Below are 21421 nucleotides of genomic sequence, written 5' to 3'. Positions count from 1 at the left end.
AGTGCAGAAATACTCCCACACATACATGGGTGAATGATTTTCAACAAAAGTCTAGACTTTTCAATTCCAAATTCCGAGTATTTCAATGGGAAAAGAATAGTCTTTTCAACAAAGGGTGATGGAATAATTGGATATTCATATGAAATAAAATGAACCTTGGCCCTTACCTACTACCATATACAAAAAATAACCTTAAATGAGTCAAATAGACCCAAGATAAGAACTAAAACTGTAAAACTCCCACAAGAAAACATAGAAAGTCTTATCATTGGGCAGAGATTTCTTAGATAGGACTTGAAAGATATAAACCATATCTCTTATAAAATATATAAAAAGAAAATAAATAGAACTTTACCATAATTTAAAACTTCTGCTAATTGAAAGTCTCACCAATAAGAAAATTAAAAAGCAAGCTACAGACTGGGAGAAAATATGTGCAAAACATAGATCTGAATACGTTATACCCACAGCGTATAAAGAACTCTTACCACTCCAGGACTGCAAAGACCCAATAGAAAATAAGATTTGAAAAGACACTGTGCCATAAAAGACATATGAATGGCAAACATCAATAGTTATTTGGGAAATGCAAATTAAAACCACAGAGATATCACTAAACACAAACTAGAATGGTTAAAATTTAAAAGATGATAACACCAAGTGCAAGCAAGAATACAGAGCAACTGGAATTCTTATACATTGGTGGTGGGGATGTGAAATGGTACAGCTACTTGTGAAAGCAGTTGGCAATTTCTGATAGAGTTAAATATACAATTACCATACATCCTAGCAATTTCACTGCTAGGTGTTTACCTAGGAGAAATAAAAACATATGTCCTGTGAAAAGACTTGTACATGAATGTTTATATAATTTACATTCATAATAGCAAAAATCCAGAAATAACTCAAGTGTCCTTTAATCAGTGAATGGATAAACAAATTGTGGTATATCCATATAATGGCATACCATTCAACAAAGAAGAAAAACAAACTGTTGAATCAAACAACAATATTAGTGAATCCCAAAAGCATTTTGCTAAGTGACAGAAGCAGACATCAAAGATTACATATCAGGGTTCCCTGGTGGTGCAGTGGTTAAGAATCCGCCTGCCAATGCAAGGGACACGGGTTCGAGCCCTGGTCCGGGAAGATCCCACATGCCGTGGAGCAACTAAGCCCGTGTGCCACAACTACTGAGCCTGTGCTCTGGAGCCCGCGAGCCACAACTACTGAAGCCCGCGCGCCTACAGCCCGTGCTCCGCAACAAGAGAAGCCACCGCAGTGAGAAGCCCGCACACTGCAACAAAGAGTAGCCCCCGCTCACCGCAACTAGAGAAAGCCCGTGTGCAGCAACAAAGACCAAATGCAGCCAAAAATTAATTAATTAATTAATTAATTAGGTTTTTTAAAAAAAAGATTACATATCATATGATTATATTTACATGAAATTCCAGGAAAAATACTATAGCAACAGAAAGCAAATCAGTGGTTTCCAAGGGCCTGGCAAAGGGGAAGGGGACTGACTGCAAAGGGGCACAAAAGAACTTTTGGGGGTGATGGACATGTGCTATACCTTAATAATAATGGTAGTTATATGGCTGCCTATTTCAAAAGCCATTAAATTGCAGACTTGAAATTGAGGGGTTTATTGAATGTAAATTATATCTGAATAAGGTTTATTTTTTTAAATGATTAAAAAGGAAATACAAAAGAAAATTAAGAGATTAAATCAGAGGTTCATCATCTTCAGAGGATATTCATAGTAGGATTTCTAAAATGAAGAACAAAGAAACAGAAGGGGGGGGGGGGAATCAAAGAAATAACATAAAACAAATTCCAGAACTGAAGAATATGGGTACTGAATGCTTAGTATAAAAAATGAAAACAACGCCTAAATCAATGTGCATCTATGTTAAATTTCAGAATACCAGAATAAACGGAGGGTCCTAAAAGCTTTTGGGAAAGGGAGGGTGGGGAAGTTACACACATAGAAGCAGGAATGAGAATGGCTTAGCACTTTTCACACTGGGATTAGGAGATAGAAGACAAATGAAAAATGTTATTTCCAACAGGTAATGCTGTATCATTTTTATCAATTAAGCATGAGAATAGAATAAAGGCAGTTCCAAACATTTAAGACACGAAAAGTTCCTCCATGCATTCTTCCTTATAAACCATCAGAAAATTCGTTCCATCAAAACTGAGGCCTAAACTAATAGTAAGATATGGGTTTCAGAAACAGGACATCCAATACCGAGAAGGAAACGAGATTCCCAGGATACTGCTGAAGGAAAGCTTCAAGCTGATGGCTGTGCAGCAGGCCTGGAGATCAAACAGTCTGCTTTGGATGAGGAGGGGTCCGGTGAGGTGAGAGGGGACTTTATGAAGAAAGTCTCCAAGACAACTAATGTCCCCAAGGGAAAAAAAAATGGTCCAATGGAAGAACTGATACGCACTTCTAGGATGATAGGGATTTACCACCATGGAAAAGGGTTTGGTAATGAATGAGCAGTAGTCAGTTTCAAAGTTCAGGGGAAACAAAGAATAGTTCAAGAAAGGAAATATAGTCAGAATACACTAAGAGGTTCATTTCAGGAATAATATTTGCATGGTAATTAAAATAAAAATTCAGAATAGTGATTGTTTTTTTAATTATAACATTATTGGGAGGAACAGAGACAGGAAGTAGAAGGTGGGAGGTGGAGGATATCAACAGACAAAATCTAAAATTGAAAAAATACCAGTATCTTAGACATACATAAATAGAAGAAAGAGCTAAAAGTTTTAAAGGTAAATGCCTCTGTGGAGTGGAAATTATGTATGTAAAGGGTCGGAAAGTGGTCTACATTTTTTTATTTTGAGCCTTGTACTTCTACCTGATTTTTAAAAACTATTTATACATGTATAATTTTAATTAAAAAATTAAAATGCAATGGGAACGGTTTGTCATCCAAAGAAGTAAAACCTCTGAGCCGGCTCACCTGCAGTGCAGGCCCACCTCTGGCGCTAGTTCCTTTCGCCCGGCAGAAACCAGCGGGCACGGCTGCATGCGGTGCCTGCAGTGTCTGCAATTAGGCAGTCACTGTGGATGGACCCCATTCCCACCCCACTCAAGGCCACTCAAGGGTTAAGTCAGTTCCTTCGAGACATTCCACATTCTTCGTATCAGTCAGCTTAAGCCCATCTGTTGACCCCCGTCAAGGTCTACATTATAATTATGCCCGGTGGACTGCCAATCACGCTACCTTCCCTATGAACCTCCAGAAGGAAGAGAGCACCACCCTGAACCCCACAAGGCCATCCTATACCATAACCTCTGGAAGGCTGAGAAGGGGAGCGTAGGTTCTGTGACACGCAGGACAGAGTTCAGCGTGCACACTGGTGCATACTAGTGGGTGAATCGGGCGAAAGTAAGGAAAGGCACAAAACAACAAAACTAGAGAGCTTTCCGCTGGCCCAAGTGATTCTTCACGTAATTACTTTATCTTTTTGACTGAGAATTTCCACTGTCTAATCGTCCTATGTTTAACTGTGACTGTAAAAGAGTTCCCGATATCATACAAATGATGTGGAACTGGGGTTCCAGATCAAGACGGCAGAGCGGGAAGATCCTGCGCTCCCCTGCTCGCACAGACACACCAGAACTAAAACTACACACAGAGCGATTATCTCTGAGAAAGATGTGGAGGCTAGGAAAGCAGGTGTTCTACAACGAAGGGTATAAGAAAAGACCACTTCAAGTCAGGTGGGAGGGGCAGAGATGCGGTCTAGTCAGAACCCGCCCCCCAGCCCCCGTGTGGCGACCCCCAAGTGTGAGGGACCTCCCAGCCATAGAGGTCCCCCCGGGGAGCAAGGGGTGCAAGCCCGGGTCGAGCTCCCGAGCCCAGGGAAGCCGCCCCAGGAAACAAGCCCTCCCCACGCTTGGCTTTTAACAGCAGAGCTGACACCCAGGAGAAGCAAGCTCTGCTCTCGCGGCGCTGGTCCAGGTCCCGGCACCGAGGCGGCAGCTTGAAAAGCGCTGGGTCCCGCATGGAGAGTCCCTGGCGGAAGGTGCCTTCAGGGGGGCCGGACGGGGAGCACCGCCTCCGGGGGTAATGTAGCCGGGGCTCCGGGCCGGGCTCCGGGCCAGGCTCTGGGCCTGGAGCCTCACAGCCACTCTCGCCAGAGCCTCCCCGCCGTCTCACGAGGCGGCTCCTCAGGCGGCCCCATTTTACGGAGGAGGAAACCTACAAATCGAGCGCCGCCCGCCTGGACCACGGCGTCAACTCCCCAGTCTAAACCTTGAAAATGGGGCACGTGTTGCGTATCACTGAAAGGTGACAGCTTCATGTGAGAGCGACCCCTACCCGCCGGGCCAATAGCTCGCTACCTGAGCTTCCGCTCGACGTAGGGTCCGCCTGCTTTGTGCTCCCGCTCTCCCCAGGCTTTCCTTGGCGCCGGCTCCGAGGATTCTTGACAGCCGGCGTTCCCCGTCATAGCCCCTCCACTTGCGGACTGAGACTCCTTGCTAACAGTGCCTTTCCTTTCATTGCGAACACTTCTATACCTCCGGGCTTTAAGACCTGGGGCTGCCTGCACAACTGGGTCCTCAGCTCTTTGAAGCGGCAGCAAACAGCCCCCGGACTGCCCCCCCGCCCCCCCACCCCCCGGGCCTGAGGCGCCGCAGGTGCTCCCGCGAGCCCAGGAAGCCTCCCCCCGAGGGGCCCTGAGCTCCCGGCCGCACGGGGCACAGCTGCCATCTGGTGGGCGCAAGCAGGAACTGCATCAGCCCGCCCTGGGGCCATTCCCCTGAACGCAGCAGACTAGCGCCCCTTCCTCTGCCGCAAGCACTTATCTCGAAGGCGGGCAGGTCTGGGCAATATTCTTAAATTTCCTCTAATGTCTCATTTGGTCTTCTAAATTTCACAGCGTTTCAAGGTTTTTTTTTAATGTAAGCCTTGTGGGAAAAAAAATCCTTTGAATGTTTAAAAGAAAAAAATCATTTTCACGTTCTTTTAAAGATGATTGGAATATTGCTTCAAAAAATATAAGAAACTTAGTTCTATCCTTCAGCATCTTTACATATCTTTCTACATGTATGGATTCGAAGTTAATAAAGAAAGAGCGCTCAAAAGCACTTCTTATCCATTCAACACACATTTACTAGGTGCTTACCACGTCCCAAGTAATACGCTAGATCTGGGATATCAACATGAGTAAGACCTGGTTCCAAAGCTCAGACAGAATTCAATGCCTCTGAACATGTTCATTTTAGACAAGTACATTACACAGTCGTGCATTACCCATTCATGTCTGTCACTCCCAATTTCTTCTTCCCAATATCGTCTGGCTCTCCCAGGACATCATTTGATGTAGTATTACTAAAAACCATATGCTACATGCCACATTTTCCTAAAAACTCCTCGTTGTTGTGATTTCCCCAATCTCCTTGGTACATCTAAATATCACTCCTTCCAAATTAAAAAGAAAAATAATTTCCTTGTCTCTCTGCTCTGGGGAGAGTGCTAATAATTTTTAAAACATCTTACTCCTTCTTCCTCACGCGAGAAGAATAAAAATGTAGTAAAAACAGCATTGACTTTCAAGCACAAAGGGACTGGGTTCAAATCCTGACATAGGTACTGTGCACCACTGACAAAAGTACTCTGCCTCCCTGCTTCTGGGTTCTCTCATCTATAAAAAGGGAGCAACAAAGCTAAACTCACAGCATCTTTATGAGGAAGGATTACAGATAATAAATCTGTAAGATTACCATAGCCCCTGGTATACAGTTAGCACAACTGTAGTGTTAATTCTCCTCCCCTTTCTATCACAGGCATACCTGGGAGATACTGCAGGTTCGGTTCTAGACCACTGCAATAAAGTGAATGTCACAATAAAGCAAGTCATACAAATTTTTTTGTTTCCCTGTACACATAAAAGTTATGTTTACACCATAGCCTATTAAAGATGTAATAGCATTACATCTTTAAAAAATATTATACATGCCATAATTTTAAAATACAAAGCAAAAAAAACTGCAACAGTAATATCAAAGATTGCTAATCACAAATCAACAAATATTAATAATGAAAACGTTTGAAACATTGCAAGAATTACCGAAATGTGACACAGAGACACAAAGGGAACATGTGGAAATGTTGGGAAAATGTGCCCGACACACTTGTTCGACACAAGGTTGCCACCAACCTTCAATCTGTAAAAAACGCAGTTATCTGCAAAGTGCAGTAAAGCTAAGTGCATGTATATCTCCACAGTTTTAGCCCTTTTATTTCACCAAAATTTCTCATTGCTCATTACAGAAGCTTACATAACATTACAACTTCCATATTTCAATTAGAAGAGTGCATCACAATGTAGAAAAGTCATACTCTACGTAGAGGTAGACTTCCTCTGGTTAAATAAATAGCAACTCATAATTTTTTATGGATTTATGACTCATGCTGAATTGAAACCAAAGGTATTCCTTATATAGGTAATTACTTTTAGTTCCCCAATGCCAAATTTATGTTATTTTAGCACCTCCGTGTGTGGCTCCAAAAACATTAATTTTTCTATTTTGAGTCAGTTCCAGACAAGAGACATAAATTTCCACGTTTTATAAGACTTGTTTCTATACCATCAAATAGTCATGAAGAACAAGGAACCTTAAAAGATTCCCTGGTTAAGCCCCAGGCAAAAATAACAAGTATTCAAGAGACAATTTATGGTTCTTAGTCTAATCAAATTTATTTATCCTTCTAAGCAACATGTTTTTATTTATATCTAATTAAATATTTTATTAATGCAGGTGGACACAGAAAGAAATCTGTCAAGTTCCTCTCCACAGCAGTTCTTTTTCAATTTTGAGAACTCTGGGTGAAGTCACCTTTCTCTTTTCTTTTCCAAGTTAAATCATTCCAGTTCCTTTCATTTTTCTTCACAGAGCATGCCTACACTTTTCCATTTTTTTCTGACCTATCTGAATTTCTTGACATTTTACTAATGTTTAAGAGATCATTAATTTCTAGGCAAAGTACTGGAGAGCCAGCTTAGTAGTAGAGCATCTTTTTCTAGTCATGAGGAAAAACAGTGAATCCTCTCCCATGGAAATGCTTGCAAGCACATTAGACAGATGTTCTGAGGAAACTAGATTCAACACATTTGGCACACACACACAAAAAAACTTATGAGATTGTTGTTGAGATCTTACAATCATACCTTTATCAAATCAGCAGTTAAAATTAATAAATGAAGTAATTTGAGGCTATGTCTATTCCATTAATTCACCAATACCTTCAATACACATTTTGCACTAAGCTGACAACATAACAAAAAGGGGGGGATATAATTCCTGTCCTCAGGGCATTTATGATGTCTTAGGAGAAAAATAACAGAAACAAGAAATTATACATGCTCAAGAAAAAAACACAGAGAAACTTCAAAAATAACAGAATAGAAACTGAGTCTGTAATTGCTGAAAAAATGAAGAACACAGAAATGATGAAAGTCAAGTTGGATAATCCAGTGGCAAGATTTCTAGGGTAAGCTCATTTTGAAGAAGTGGCAAATTCTTAGAGGCTATCTAATCCACATCCATCCCATGTGCTTCATCTTTCTCATGAAGAAAGGCCGTGCTGATATTGAAATGAGAGATCTTCTCATTCATCACGGCTTTCAAGATCAGTTCAATTTAATTAGTTTTCCTCTTCCCAAATGAAAAGATTTTCATCTTCAAAAATATAAAATATTTCTAATATGTTTCTGTTGCTGATATCTAAGGATGCCTCAACTTGGCAAAATAGGCAGTCTTGGCCAAGCATTTCAAAGGAGCAATGATAGTTATTTTCTCTTACTACTTGGTTGAGATTTGTTCTTGAGTTCTGGAATCTGTTATTTAGTACGTTGTTATTCTCATCAACTACTTCAAAGATTTCATTTGTCTGATTTCCGGGGTTTTGTGTATTTGAATTCACATGACCCACAACTAGCAACAATGTGTGCAAGAAATTCTTTAAATATGATTGAAACTTATTTAAATTATTTTCTTCCTCTAAGCCCAAGAAGTTAATTCTTTTTAATTTTCTCCTTTTATCCATCAAGTCAAATGTGCTATTAAAATAAAGCCAATCAAATGTACTGCCAATGGCATTATCAATAAATGCTTTTCTACTACTTGTTTTATTGTTCTTATCCCTGAACATGTTTTTGTTTGACTGTAGTAAACATGGGTGTATTTTCATCCATAATTGGAGACTCAAAGAATTTTCAATATCAGAATCTTTGCAATATGCAAACCCTCGGTGTTCCTCATTTACAGGCTGGTTAATAACAGTTAGTATTGGGCAATGTTGACCACAAATATTATAGAGTTTATCCAAAGAGTCACCTTCCTGAAGTGCACTGTGAATTACATTATTACCAGGCAATGGTTGGTTTTTAATAGTATCATCAGAGACAGGATGGACTTTGTTACCAGCAGATGTGAAGACATGAGTGACAGATGTGCATACTCTCTCTGACCTATGATTACCCTTCTCCTCTGCATGGTGGTTTGGTATTCTCTCCTGAGAACAAGTTTTATTTTGAACATCCAGCAAATCCTCGCGAAAAGGCTCAGAGTCGCTACAATGAGGCATGTTAAAATAATTGCATCTCAGTTCAGGAGGTTGAGTCAGTTCCTCCAATTCTGAAGAGGACAGTTCAGCCATGTTTGGGCCTGGGGCCAAATTTCCAAAATGTGAATACGGTACCTCATTGCTGTTATTATCAAGTAGAGTATCCACTGATGTGGTGTCTGCATTGCCATACATGCCAGAATTTTCAAGAGATGATACTCTTAGCAAATGATTTTCTTTCAGGAGCCACTTGCCCTTGTCAATCAGTACCCCCTCTTCCATGTCTCTGAGAATTCTGTTATGACCATTTTGTTCAGTACCATGTTCCACAATGTCTTCCCCATGGTAACTGGCCCTCACATTATTAAAATCACATTTATCTCGCCTTTCCTCCTGAAATTTCTGCAACACAGTTGAATTACTAGATACCTGTTCAGAAGAGCCAACTGACTGACCTTCAGAATCATAAAGACCTACTTTCCCAGCACCCCGAAATTCCATAGAATCATAAGGACAAACCTGAGATGTGTGTGTAGACCCAGAAAAAAAAGATGGTTTCATAATCTCTGCTTTACCATAAAGTTTTTCTATTGTCCTTTTAACAAATCCTTTATTATATTCTTTCTCTTGGGCCATCTCCTCACCACCGTCACTGGGGCCATCACTGGATGTTTTATATGACTGTTCATTCTCACTGTCTTGTCTATAATCTGACCAATCAGAAGTCCCTGACCTTTTGAAGTCATTTTTAAAATTAAGGGGAGACTCTGCAAAACTTCCAGTTTCCACGCTTTCCACCATCTTTCTTACTCTCATTTCAGTTTCTCCTTCAATGAGCTGCTTTTCAGTATTTTGCTTAGAATCATAGCAAAATACTAAAGATGGTGGTGTTGCCAGCCTCCTACTGATTGTCTCACAAATGACACCATTCCTTCCTTCTTCTTCTGTAATGTTCCTGCTAGAGACTTTGATCAATTCCAAATTTTTACTAGCCTCTAACTCCTTTTGGATCAATTCTTCAGTAGCTTGCTCTCCTGAATTTACCTTTGTAGTAAAGATATCAGCGTTCTGGTTTTCTAATTCTTCAGAAGATTCCAATTCTGAAATGTTTCTTTCACTTGATGTCATGCTGTTGGTTATTGAGCCTGGTTCTTCAGAAGTCTTTGAGTCTTCCTTATCAAAAGATGTATATGCATTTTTATCCTGAAATTTCTTTAATGAACAATTTTTAAATTCATCTAGAGAACTATATTTCCTATGAAGTTCTGGTTCAGTTGCATCTTGGAAAAAGCCACCGTGGCTTAAATTACTGACATTTTGGTGTGACACCAATATACTAAAGCCATGTTTACACCCAGGGTCTGCCAAAATATTTAGGTCTTTCTGAACTTCACCAACTCTTTCTAACTCTTCGGTCAATTCCAAATTATCAGTATATGTGTTTTCTTTGGAATTTAAAAAGTCACTGGTATTGCAGACTTTGATGGGAATGTAGGCCTCATCACCTGGGCAAGCCGTCTCACAGATACAGTTTTCCTCATAAGCACAAGCCTTATGAGAAGACACAGTGTCAGTAAGTGAAGAGACCTCTCCTAGGAAACAAGCCTTATTCATGGAGGTCTGATCCGTGGTACAGCCAACACTGGGGAAAGAATTATCACTGAGGTTCCAAGTCTCTTTTGGAGGATAAGTCTTATTCACAGTGCACATCTCACATGGAGAACAAGTCACCTCTGAAACACAGACTTCAGAGACACTGTCCTCACTGGCAGAACAGCCTCCATCTAAAGAGGAGATTTTCTGTGTTTTCTCATTTTCAATGCATTTAGGAACTATCTGAATGTTGGGTGTAGAAGAATTTGCAGAAAGATCTATTGGAACCATGTCCTGTTCTTTCTCAGTGAGTCCAAAGTGATTTGTGGTTGATTCCACTAAACTGGCAACAGCAGCCTTCAAGTCATCCGCTTCCTCTGTGACGGCAATGTGCTTCAGAACCTCCAACAATGCAAGTACTTCTGAAGTTCTGCTGGTAGTCTTGTGAGCATCACCTCGACAGAAGCTATTCATACCTCCCTTTAGGTTTAGCACCAGGAGCCAAGCTAGAAGAACATTAGTGGATGAATTATATATCGGAGAAGGAAAGGGAATATCTGCAAGTGAACCCGGCATTTGAACAACTCCATTCTGAGTCTTGTGACTACTAGGAACTAAAGCTTGCAGTTGGCGAAGCAACCAGACTGGTAACAGGTGTTTTGGAGTGTCCTCTTCCATAAGATCTACTTGAATGGCAGCCTCTACGCTTTGCCCTTTTGTAGCTAGGTTTATGTCTTTGTAAACAAGGCTTACCTCTTGTCCTGACTTTTCAGCAGATACCTGACTTTTAGTATTAGCATCATCAATAGCTGACTGTGACAAAGTACAATATTCATGAATGGAAAGCAAGTAAGCATCCTTCAGAGATTCAACCTGGCTCCCATAGAGATCTTTGGTAAGTTCTTCACTGTTATCTTTGTCAAAAGATGTACCGACCTCTTTCCCTAGATTATCTCCTGTCAAACTGGCATTTTCAGTTATATGTTTATTACCTTCCAGGACAAAATTATTTCCTTTTCCAGAACTTTTGTGGGAATTATTTCTTGGAAAACAACTGTTGTTATAACCTACCACACTCCTTTCCTTTGTGCATATTGGAGCTGACTGTCTAGGTTGCAAAGCTGAATCTGAACTTATGTTCTGCAACCATCTCTGCACATAATTTTGAACTGAATGATGGGTAATAGCCTCAGGAAAAACAGCTTTTTTCAAAGAAGCTAAGGAATTTGCCCTGGTTGTGACATGCTGTTTACTTACAATAGTATCTGATTTCAACCTATCCCCTTTTTGTTTCTTCTGGCTTCTTAAAGTTATGTGTGAATTATTAACTTTTGAAACTAAACTCTTCTTTGACGTTCCTCTCAAATACCAAGATGCTCTTTCTGCTTGAGCCTGTGGTCCACAAAAAGCATTGGGTTTCTGCTCAAGAAAGTTAAACATATGAAATAAATTTTGATTTTCAAAAGTATTTTTGCAATATCTAAATTCATTATGGGAAAACATTTCTTCTCCTTGACCAATTTCTCTTTTTGTAGGTCCTCCTAAGTTTACTTTGTTTAGTGGTCTGGATTTTCTTTTGGCTAAAAGTCCCTGAACCTTAGGATTATGAATAGTATTTAATTTATTTCTAGAGAGATTCCTGGAATTCACAGCATTATTACTTTTGGAAGAGAAATAATTTGATTCAATTACCATATCACTTGCATGGAGGTCTTTCTCACAAAGTATCTCTCCTTTAAGGGGACTACGTGAATCTTGCAGCATGGTTTCCTGTGCAATTCTACCTCTTGTGTTTATTCTCTTACTCTTCCTGGGGATTCCTTTCCTTGCAATCTCCCCACCCTGATGCTTGGAATTTATCACATGCTGCTGAGATTTCATCTTCTTTTTGCTGGCAACAGATGATGAAACCTGCTTTTCATTTTCTGGAAGTTCTGTTAAACCACACTGAGAAAACTCACTAATTAGTTTTTCAATTCTTGTGGTGACAGTAGAGGATCCTACTGAAGCTGGGGTCTCTGAAATAGTTTTGTCAGTTCCAGAGTTGTTACCTGAAGAATGAGTTGCATCTGCTAAAAGAGGACTGGATCTATCATTGGTGTTACCATAAGTTCTTACATTCTTGACACTAGTTTTGTTGTCTGCTGTTACACTATCAACTATACTTCCCTCCACAACTGAGTTTTCTGACGTAGTCTGTGGCAAGCCACTATTATGGGACATCTCTAACATCTTCTGACTTGTAATTTCTACAACACCAGCGCTTAGTGCGTTTGATTTGAGCAGGCTGCTTTCCTTTTTTCTTTCTAAAGATGACTCTACCTGCTCATTGTTAGCAACTTGAACAAGTACCGGTCTGTTGGATACTGATGACATTTTACTGCAAGAATGTGTGAACATGTGATACTCAGATTTGTTTTCCCCATCTTTCCTTTCTTCACTATAGGAAAACTGCCCAATCATTTTCTCTTGCACTTCAGTTTCAGATACTAAGGTCACACTCCCTATCACAGATTTCTTTTGCCTGACTCTCCTTGGTCCAGGTGTAGGGGGCCTATAAAAATGATGTTTAGCTTGATTCTGAGTTCCCTGGGTGGCATTTGTGTCCATAGCAGCATTCTCCCAACTAGCAGAATTGCAAGTTTCAGTATCCTGATCTCTCATTGGACTGTTGATCTCCTCTGCCAAACTGCCCTCTTGATTATTGCCTTTCTCCAGAGGTGAGACATCTGCAGACAATGAACATGCTGTAATCTTTAAACCAGATGATCCATCATCTGTTCTTCCTGGGAAACTGCTTATCTCACTCTTTTCATCATTATTAGAAAGATCAGTTCTACAGACAGTGGTTGTCCATTTTATGGTTTCCTCCTCTTTTATCTTGAATCGAACTTTCATCTCAACTGTCATAGTGCCATCTTGATTAAAAATAATTGATTTCTCAACATCATCTTCAGAAGGATATATCAATAAATTCTGAGAATCATTTTTTTCTAAGGCCAAGTAATTTTCAGAAGCAAAAGAATGGTCTGAGTAGCAATCATTACTCTGCATTTTGTCAGAAGAAACAGAATAAATTTGAGACCTTGGGCTTGAAGGTACATGTGTGCTCACTTTCAGATTTTAAAAGTAAAAGATGCCCCACATCAAAATATAATGTGGAAGACAGAGAAGTTATAAATATCCAATAGAAGAGGCAGCAAAGAAAGAAAACAAAAAATAATTAGTATGAAAAATACCATATTTTCTAAATTTCATAGTAAGATGTTGTTAATACGTTTCTCACCTCTATATATTCATTGGTCAATTTAGTTCACTGTAATATCTGGTACACTTCTACTAACTACTCTTTAAAAGAGAACTTATAACTCTACTTCAGTGAGGAAATTCACAGAATTTTAATCTTAACGAGTTTAATAATGCAATTTTAAAAAGGAAAGTATAAAGTAGAAATTGCTAAGGATTCTAGCAAAAATAAAGAGATTTTTGTGGGATTTGGTTTTGTTGTTTTATTCTGTTCACCAGTACTGAAATTGGGGTCTAACCAAGTGCTGCTTATCTATTCATATAAGCAAGTAATAATTTACAGTGGTATTCATTTTCCTACCTGTGTATATTGAAAAGAGATATCTATACCATTATGAAAGTAAAAACATTTTTAGAATTTATTTTAAAGGCTAGGTTAATCTAGTAATAATTATTAATTTAGCATTCATTTTGTATAATCAGTGCATTTAATTTAATATCAGCCACAAAAGAGAACAGAGCTAGTCAAAGACCCAGATATCTAAGTATTTTTTTTAATGTGTATCTCTAGAGATAACCTTGGAACTCATGCTTTCTAAACTCAGTCAAATTAGTAGTTTGTATACATGTGCACATGCTTACCATCAATTAAATACCTTTAGTTTCAAAGTATAAACCCAGAGATACTTCCTCTTATTTTTAGTATACTTTCACCAAAATTATAAATGAAAATGTCTCACTCATCATTTTTTAAAGTAAAACTTAACAAAGCCCTCAGATTCCCTGAAGCCATTAAAAATCACGCTCAGAAACCCACATCAGACAGAAGACAATAAAATCATTTTGATGAAATGACCAAGGTGAACTAGCACTACCCTGCACGTAAGATACTGGGCAGCTGATGCCCACGGAACGACACATGAACAATTGGCTATTTAGTATATCCATGAAATAACTAAACAACAACAGTAAGGAATAGTTGAGTCTGCCTAGTTTAGCAATAAGTAAAGGAATTAACACCACTTAAAATGTGTATCATTCCATGTTTACATAAAATAAAAATTAAAAAGGAAGTGTAAATGGCAATCAACACATTCGCATGGAGCTAAAATACTGAGCACTGTGAAAAATGAGATTAGCTCTGCCTGAAAAGGGAATTTACAGCCTATCCCACACTCTTGGGTGTCAAGAGGCACTCCTCCTCCCCTATCCAAAGGATAACGTCTCATTGGATGGCATTTCCTAAGGAACTATCAACCCAGAGTACTGTTAACCAGCATGAACTGGCTATATGAACCTTTTTTTTTTAATAAATAAAAAGTGGATTGGGGCTTCCCTGGTGGTGCAGTGGTTGAGAATCTGCCTGCCAATGCAGGGGACACGGGTTCGAGCCCTGGTCTGGGAAGATCCCACATGCCGCGGAGCAACTAGGCCCGTGAGCCACAACTACTGAGCCTGCGCTCTAGAGCCCGCGAGCCACAACTACTGAGCCCACGCGCCTGGAGCCCATGCTCCGCAACAAGAGAGGCCGCGATAATGAGAGGCCCGCGTACCACGATGAAGAGTGGCCCCCACTTGCTGCAACTAGAGAAAGCCCTCGCGCAGAAACGAAGACCCAACACAGCCATAAATAAATTAATTAATTAATTTAAAATATATATATATATAAAAAAAAACTTTATTAAAAAAAAAGTGGATTTAAGGGCCTGTGATTTTTACTGGAATAACTTCAGAAAGTAGAGCATGTATGTAGTTAGAGGTTTCTTTTTTTTGTTTTGTTTTGGTCACGCAGTGCGGCATCCAGGATCTTAGTTCCCTGGACAGGGTTCGAACCCGTGCCCTCTTCTGCAGTGGAAGCGTGGAGTCCTAGCCACTGGACAGCCAGGGAATTTCCAGAGATTTTTTAAAAATACATCGATCAACTAACCTGAGCTCAGCTATGATCTGCATGGTATTATTTAGAGAAAACTCTGCAACTACCATAGTGTCACTTACACATATTCCATGGAATTTAGAATTCCTCTCTAAATCAAGAAATGGTGGCACTTCGATCTTTTATCTAGGTATTAGATGCAAAAACAAAAACAAACAAAAAAATAAACCTCATCAATTTAAACAGATATATCATTGACTGATTTCAAAAAAAATCTTTAAAAAAAAATATCAGATGATCTCTACGACTCTCTCCAGCTACAAATAGAATGAATTTCAGTTTAGAATGTTTTGATCCTCTCCTTTTCTGTGATGAAGGAAATTGGTCATTTAAGATGAATTTTTGTTGTTGAGGTTTAAAAACAAAAACAAAAACAAAACTCAGTGCTAAAAATAAGGCCTATATATTTAAGCGACTTACTCTTTCTGCTTTCTGACCTAGCATTTCCCTTGGGGTACACACGGTGAGAGATTATCCCCGGTACTCTAGCAGGAAGCAAGTACTTTTGGATGTCATAATTTCCTGGTTTAAATGGCTCCCTTCCTGCTGCCACCACAGCTCCAGAGCTCAGGATCACAGCCTGGAGACTGGGGACCTAGGGGAAAAAAATCAGAGTTATGGTCCTGACATGAGCAGCATGAAGTTTTGTTCTTTCCATACGGTGAGTTTATAACTAATTAACTCAAAAGCCTCCTGGGTTTGAAAGTGATAATCACCCACCACTCGCTGGGCACCAAATGACGTATACAAAATACCGAAGAACCAAAGGGGAGGGGGGAAGGGGGTGTTAGACCAACACCCGTCTTCAGCCCACAGCTGGCACAGGCCGACTGGTCTTCTGCCATCATAACCAAAGAAACCTTTAAAGGATACACAGTACTGCCCCTGTCCTCCCCACCCAAGCATCCAGCTGGGAAAGGGCCTGACAGACACGCCAGGACCGGGAAAGTGACACGCAGGTCACAGGAAAAGCTTTCTGTACCCAACAGAATGTCACTCTTGGCCACGCCTTTTCAAGAAATATCGTCAAGACAGATTCTGTGCCGACACATTCTATAACGCGAGGCTCAGGGAACTGGGCGTGCGAGGGAAAAAAAAGAGGCCCACGGGGCCCACGCCTCGTTGCATTGACCTGGAAACGAAGAACTGCCGCCGGGGGGAGCCAGCGCCCTCCATGAGCAGGGAGCACGCACGCACGCACACACGCACACGCACAGGCGCGGGAAAAGCCTTCCTTCCCCGGGGGCGCCATCACGTCCCTCACGACGCTCACCTTCCTTCCGTCCGTGGCGTAGAGCTTGGTCACCGGGCGCTGCATGACCTCCGTCAGGTGCTGCAGAAAGACCTCGAAGCTCTGCGTGACCCTCCTGCTCAGGAAGACTGCGCGCCCTGTCTTCGGGTCGCCATTCCTGAAGACCACAAGCCGCCGCGGCGCGCGCAGCATGCCGGGAGCGGCGGAAGCGGCGGCGGCGCGTGCGCGCTGCGCGTGCGCGCTGAGGGCCCGGCTGCTGAGCCAGGGCCGCGGCCGCCGGCGGGCCTTGTCCAGGTCCACCGGCTGCATCTTCCTGCCGTGGGAGCACAGGTACGACTGGCCGTCCTCCAGCTCGTCCAGGCGCGTGATGCTGTGCCTTCCTCGGGGGGTGCTGATGTTCCTCACCCCGAAGGGTAGGGGCACCTTCCCCGACAAGTTGTCCAGCAGAGCATCCAATGTCTTGAAAGAACGAGGGTTCAGCACCACCCGGACGCCGCCAAATTGCGGGTCTCCGCTCTTGTAGAAGCTGATCCTTTTGGCCACGACAGGCTGAGTGACGCCCAGCTGGCGAGGAGAAGGAACCTGACCTTCAGAAGAAATCCGACGAATCATGGAAAAACTGGTGGAAGGAGTTTCATTCATTTTGGTTGAGACCTGGAGAGGGAAGGAAATTATTCATCTTCACACCGTGAAGAATAGGTGCTAATGCTAAAGCCAGCTACCGATAGCTGTTCCTCGAATTTCATTCATTCATTCATTGATTCATTCATTATACCTACCTATTTTGAAAGATAACTTTCGGGGCTTAAAATAAGACATAAAAACAGCAGTTAAGTAACGGTATTTATCATTGAAACATTAAAAACAACCTAAAGACACTAATAAGGGCCTAGGTAGATAAATCGTGATGTATACACCCATGGAAAACTATGAGCCGTTGAACATGGCTTTATTTATTGGCATAGAAAAATGGTCATGACCTATTTATTACTAAGCGAAAAAGCAGCTTATAGAATACACATGCTATGCCATTGCCAATGTGTACAATATTTATTATACTAGAAGAAGAAAGTCTGAAGTATATACAGCCCATTGTTGATGGTGGTTATCTCTGATGGCAGAGCTATGGATAATGTTTGTGTTTTTTATACATTGCCAAATTTTGTGAATCTTTAAAATTAGCAGGTATTATTGAACAGTTAAAATAAAATCAGAAACCATCATCCAATGAGAAAAGAGAGTTTTGCAACTGATCGATTTAGTTCTGCATGTCCTGGCAGTTAAAGAAAAGGGAGAAAACAGGAAAAGTTTATAAAGTTCAAATTGTCTGTTGGATGGAATCAAATGAACTCATCTAGAGGAAATTGGCTCCTGACATTAAATTCTAGAAGGAATGTATCATATATATCCTTAACTAAGGGCCATGTTAAGGTAGTGTAAGATGTTTCCATTACAGATTGTAGAACATGCAGGTACATTATCTAACACACTACTAATCTTACTTTGGGAAACGCTGCACTAAACAAATATTTTTAGAATGAATGACATTACTATGGGCTGCTTAAAATGGTGCAATCTGGTTACTGCTCGCTGTAGTGGTTCTAAAGTGAGAACTTCAGGAGGGAATTTAAGAGCCATTTTCACCAATCACTGAGGTTTTTCTCTTCCACTTTCCAAGTGAAGCCAGAGTCTGACTGACAAGTGAGCAGCTTGTGGGAGGGTTTATCTGATGCTGGGCTTGTTTTTCATTGGTAGCATAGTGTGGCTATTTTCTGTTGTTTTAAATCAATGTAATTATTGGTGTCTTTTGACAGAGTAAGAATGCCCTGCAGCCTTGAAGACAAATTGAACAAACTAAATAAATATGATCAGTATTACAGAGATGAACAAAGCATGTCTGTCATTATAAATCAGCTATAAATCTGGCCCAAATCACCTACTTAAGTGTTTGCAAGCTGTTGTCTAAGACTCTTCATTTATCTCCAATACGATTTACAAATCTCATCTATATGTAACTTAGGAAAATGCATTCAAAGATCAGCCTACAAATTAGATGTGTCTCCCCTTCTCTCTTCCCAAGCAGTTTAAACTAACGATAACACTTAAGACACTAAAGGCAGCTGTAGCAGGCATGCGCATCAGGAGCTGGGGAATCCAGCTTTGCAGTGGAGTCAGCAAAACCTCAATCTCCCCTCATCCTCAGCTGATAAACTGTGCCATGCCCTGAATCTCCAGGCCCTCACCAACTGTGAAAGGGATGAATTCCTTCAGTATTTAAACAAAAGACTTCAGAACTCTTTGCCTCTACTACTTTTTAGGTTGGTTTACTTAGTATTTATTTGAAAATATTTTACATGAATAATGTTTGAGACACATTTTTCACCTAATTTTGGAAATTATATTTATCTATATGTAAGTGTGTAGTGAGGCTTTTAATTCCAGTAGTTTTCTGCCTGGATCTCACTATTTGGAGAGCTGTTGACCTGGTCGTCATGTTAAGAATACAGTTATGTGAGCTGATATGCTAAGGGTTTTGTTTTGGGGGGTTTGTTCGTTTTGATTTCTTCGTTTTGGGCTAAAATAAGAGAAAGGAGATTTTGTGCTGGGACCAGAAGGGAGACCATGGAAGATAGGGTCAACTGGAGGGAAGAAATGGCCCCCATTGTCCCTATCCCACTGCTGCCCAGTCCTGATCATTGGTTTTGAACCTGATGCATGAAGGGAAGAAGCTAAAGTTACCACATCCTGGGAAGATGGCATATGCCCAGCAGTGGAGGAGCATTTACAGAACAAGTACTTGCAGCAGGGTAGTTGCCAGGCACCTTGATGAGGAAGCTGTAGCAAAAGCAAAATGGAAATGCAAGTTCCTCTGGTCCTAGTTGCATGTAAGAGGACCTCTGGGAACTCCTAGGAGTCACTGGGGGAAGTTTTGGAGAGTGTTGAGAGTTTGCATACATGTGGGTAAGGTTTAAGAGCCTAGGGTGAGGTGGGCATTGCACAGAGCATGGTGACGAGTCAGTATTATGGGTGAATAAAAGGATCTCCGTGCATACAGTGCACCGTATCATCACTGGGGAACAGAGTGCAAAGTTGATTCGTTCCAGAGGGAGTGTTTCAGCCTTTGCCTTGACATCATCATATGTATGTCCTACGGTGTCCATGGGAAAATCACAGAGTAATTCAGTAGCACAATTGAGGAAGAGTCACGGTACCATGAAAACATCAAGGAGAGATGCTGAGGCTGGGGAGAGGTGCCGGTCTCCAGAGGAAGAGCTGTGTACAGCTGAGATGCCAGGGGCACAGAGTTGGGGGATGCCCTCCAGGAAGAAGGCAGGGATTAGCGCAGCTTCTGCTACGGCACGCGAGCAGACCAGAGACGCGGTCAGTCAGCCTTGACAGTAGGGTGTCCGCTTTCGTGAAACAGAGCTACCAGCCTCCACAACTTTTAGCTACCCTGTCTTAGTTGTGCACCTTTCGTAATCAGCTTCAAAGACTAATCGGAATGATTTGGATGGAAATTTTTTAAATGTTTCTTTACATACATTTTAGATGACAAGGTTTATTCTTTGCCCTCTGAAATCGGATAATGCAGTAGGATACTTAGGGGCTATGTAAGGAGCAAAAACACTGAGTACCTAAAGTGGTCTAATTCTTCTCCCAGCAGGTTATGCTGAGGGAGGAGAAGTGGAGGTGGACAGAGGGAAAAGAGGAAGCTAGGATCTTCAGGCCCTCTACTTTCCTCACCACTGACTGCCCTAGAGGTAGCAAAGGACCCAGTTAACAGTCTCTTGCCTCCAGCCCAAATTATATTGAAATCTTCTTCTAATGGCCTGACGCTTGCTATCGATATCTTCCTCACTTCTCTGCAAGCTCTTCATTGCCTACAGTCAGACCACGGACCTGTCATGGATACTTGCGTTGCTTTTTAACATAAAGCGGATTTTTTTTTAACACCCTTGGTTTCACTAGGTTCAACCATTGTTATGCTGATCCGTGCCTTCATTGGTCTGAATCATCTGTGCTGCTCAGAGCTAAATAGTTGCCTCTACCAAGAGGGCTGTACCTTCTCTCCACTACTCTCTTGACAAAACAGATGACGGATTCGCAAGATGCAGGTGCATCATGTCCTAATTATATTTTTAATTTGCTTTTCTAGCATATAGTAGGAATTCAAGCAATTCAGAAAGAAAAATGAAGTAGAAAACAAAACATAAGAGAGGTATATTCATAATGTTCTATAGCAATTCAGAGATCTGATGCTGCAAGAAAAAGTAGTTCATCTCACAGGTCATAACGCAGTGGGGTGGCCTTGGGGGTGAGGGTTCAGAAGAGAAGCACAAGCAGCTTCCTCCTTCTTAAGGTGTTGCACAGGTTGCTCTAAAGAGTTAATAGAGCTTTTATAATCAGAAGAAAACAAAACTTTACCCATGTTTTAATACACTCGAATTGCTTGATTTCCTGATACTGAAGTTCCCTCCTACTTTAATATCAGCATATTGTGAAGGTTTCTTGCATATTTGGGTAAAGATAATATTAGCAGTGTTTATTGTTTTTCTAATGGTTACATACAGAACACAAATATGCAGGCTAGATATGTAAAATAAAGTACAACTGGCTAAAATAGATTATTTTCAAAATAAAGATTTTAAATAGTTTTGTACTTACCAGAACTTGAAACTTCCCTTATAAAGGAAAAGATGGGTTAAGTTGTTTGAATAATTCCCATAAATGTTACCGGATATGTAACCTGCTTGTTTCGTGCAAGGAAACTAATGTCTTTGGATTTATTCTTAGTGCATC

At 40.9% G+C, this 21421-nt stretch overlaps 1 protein-coding gene across 1 annotated transcript in view; it reads right to left on the bottom strand.

The window, feature by feature from the left end:
* Positions 1-7676: 7676 nt before the first annotated feature.
* RP1 (RP1 axonemal microtubule associated) overlaps positions 7677-21421 on the bottom strand; it is a 46789-nt gene continuing 33044 nt past the window's right edge. The window contains exons 2-4 of the mRNA XM_061171941.1: positions 16643-17275; positions 15790-15964; positions 7677-13303 (exon numbers count right to left, since the gene is read on the bottom strand). Of these exons, the coding sequence (XP_061027924.1) occupies positions 7677-13303; positions 15790-15964; positions 16643-17263 (6423 nt within the window). The 5' untranslated portion in view covers positions 17264-17275. The remainder of the gene's footprint in view (positions 13304-15789; positions 15965-16642; positions 17276-21421) is intronic.

This window comes from Eubalaena glacialis, chromosome 17, assembly GCF_028564815.1.
Source record: "Eubalaena glacialis isolate mEubGla1 chromosome 17, mEubGla1.1.hap2.+ XY, whole genome shotgun sequence".
Classification (NCBI taxonomy): domain Eukaryota; kingdom Metazoa; phylum Chordata; class Mammalia; order Artiodactyla; family Balaenidae; genus Eubalaena; species Eubalaena glacialis.
The sequence above is the reverse complement of the archived record's forward strand: the minus strand, read 5'-3'. Positions and strand labels throughout refer to the sequence as shown.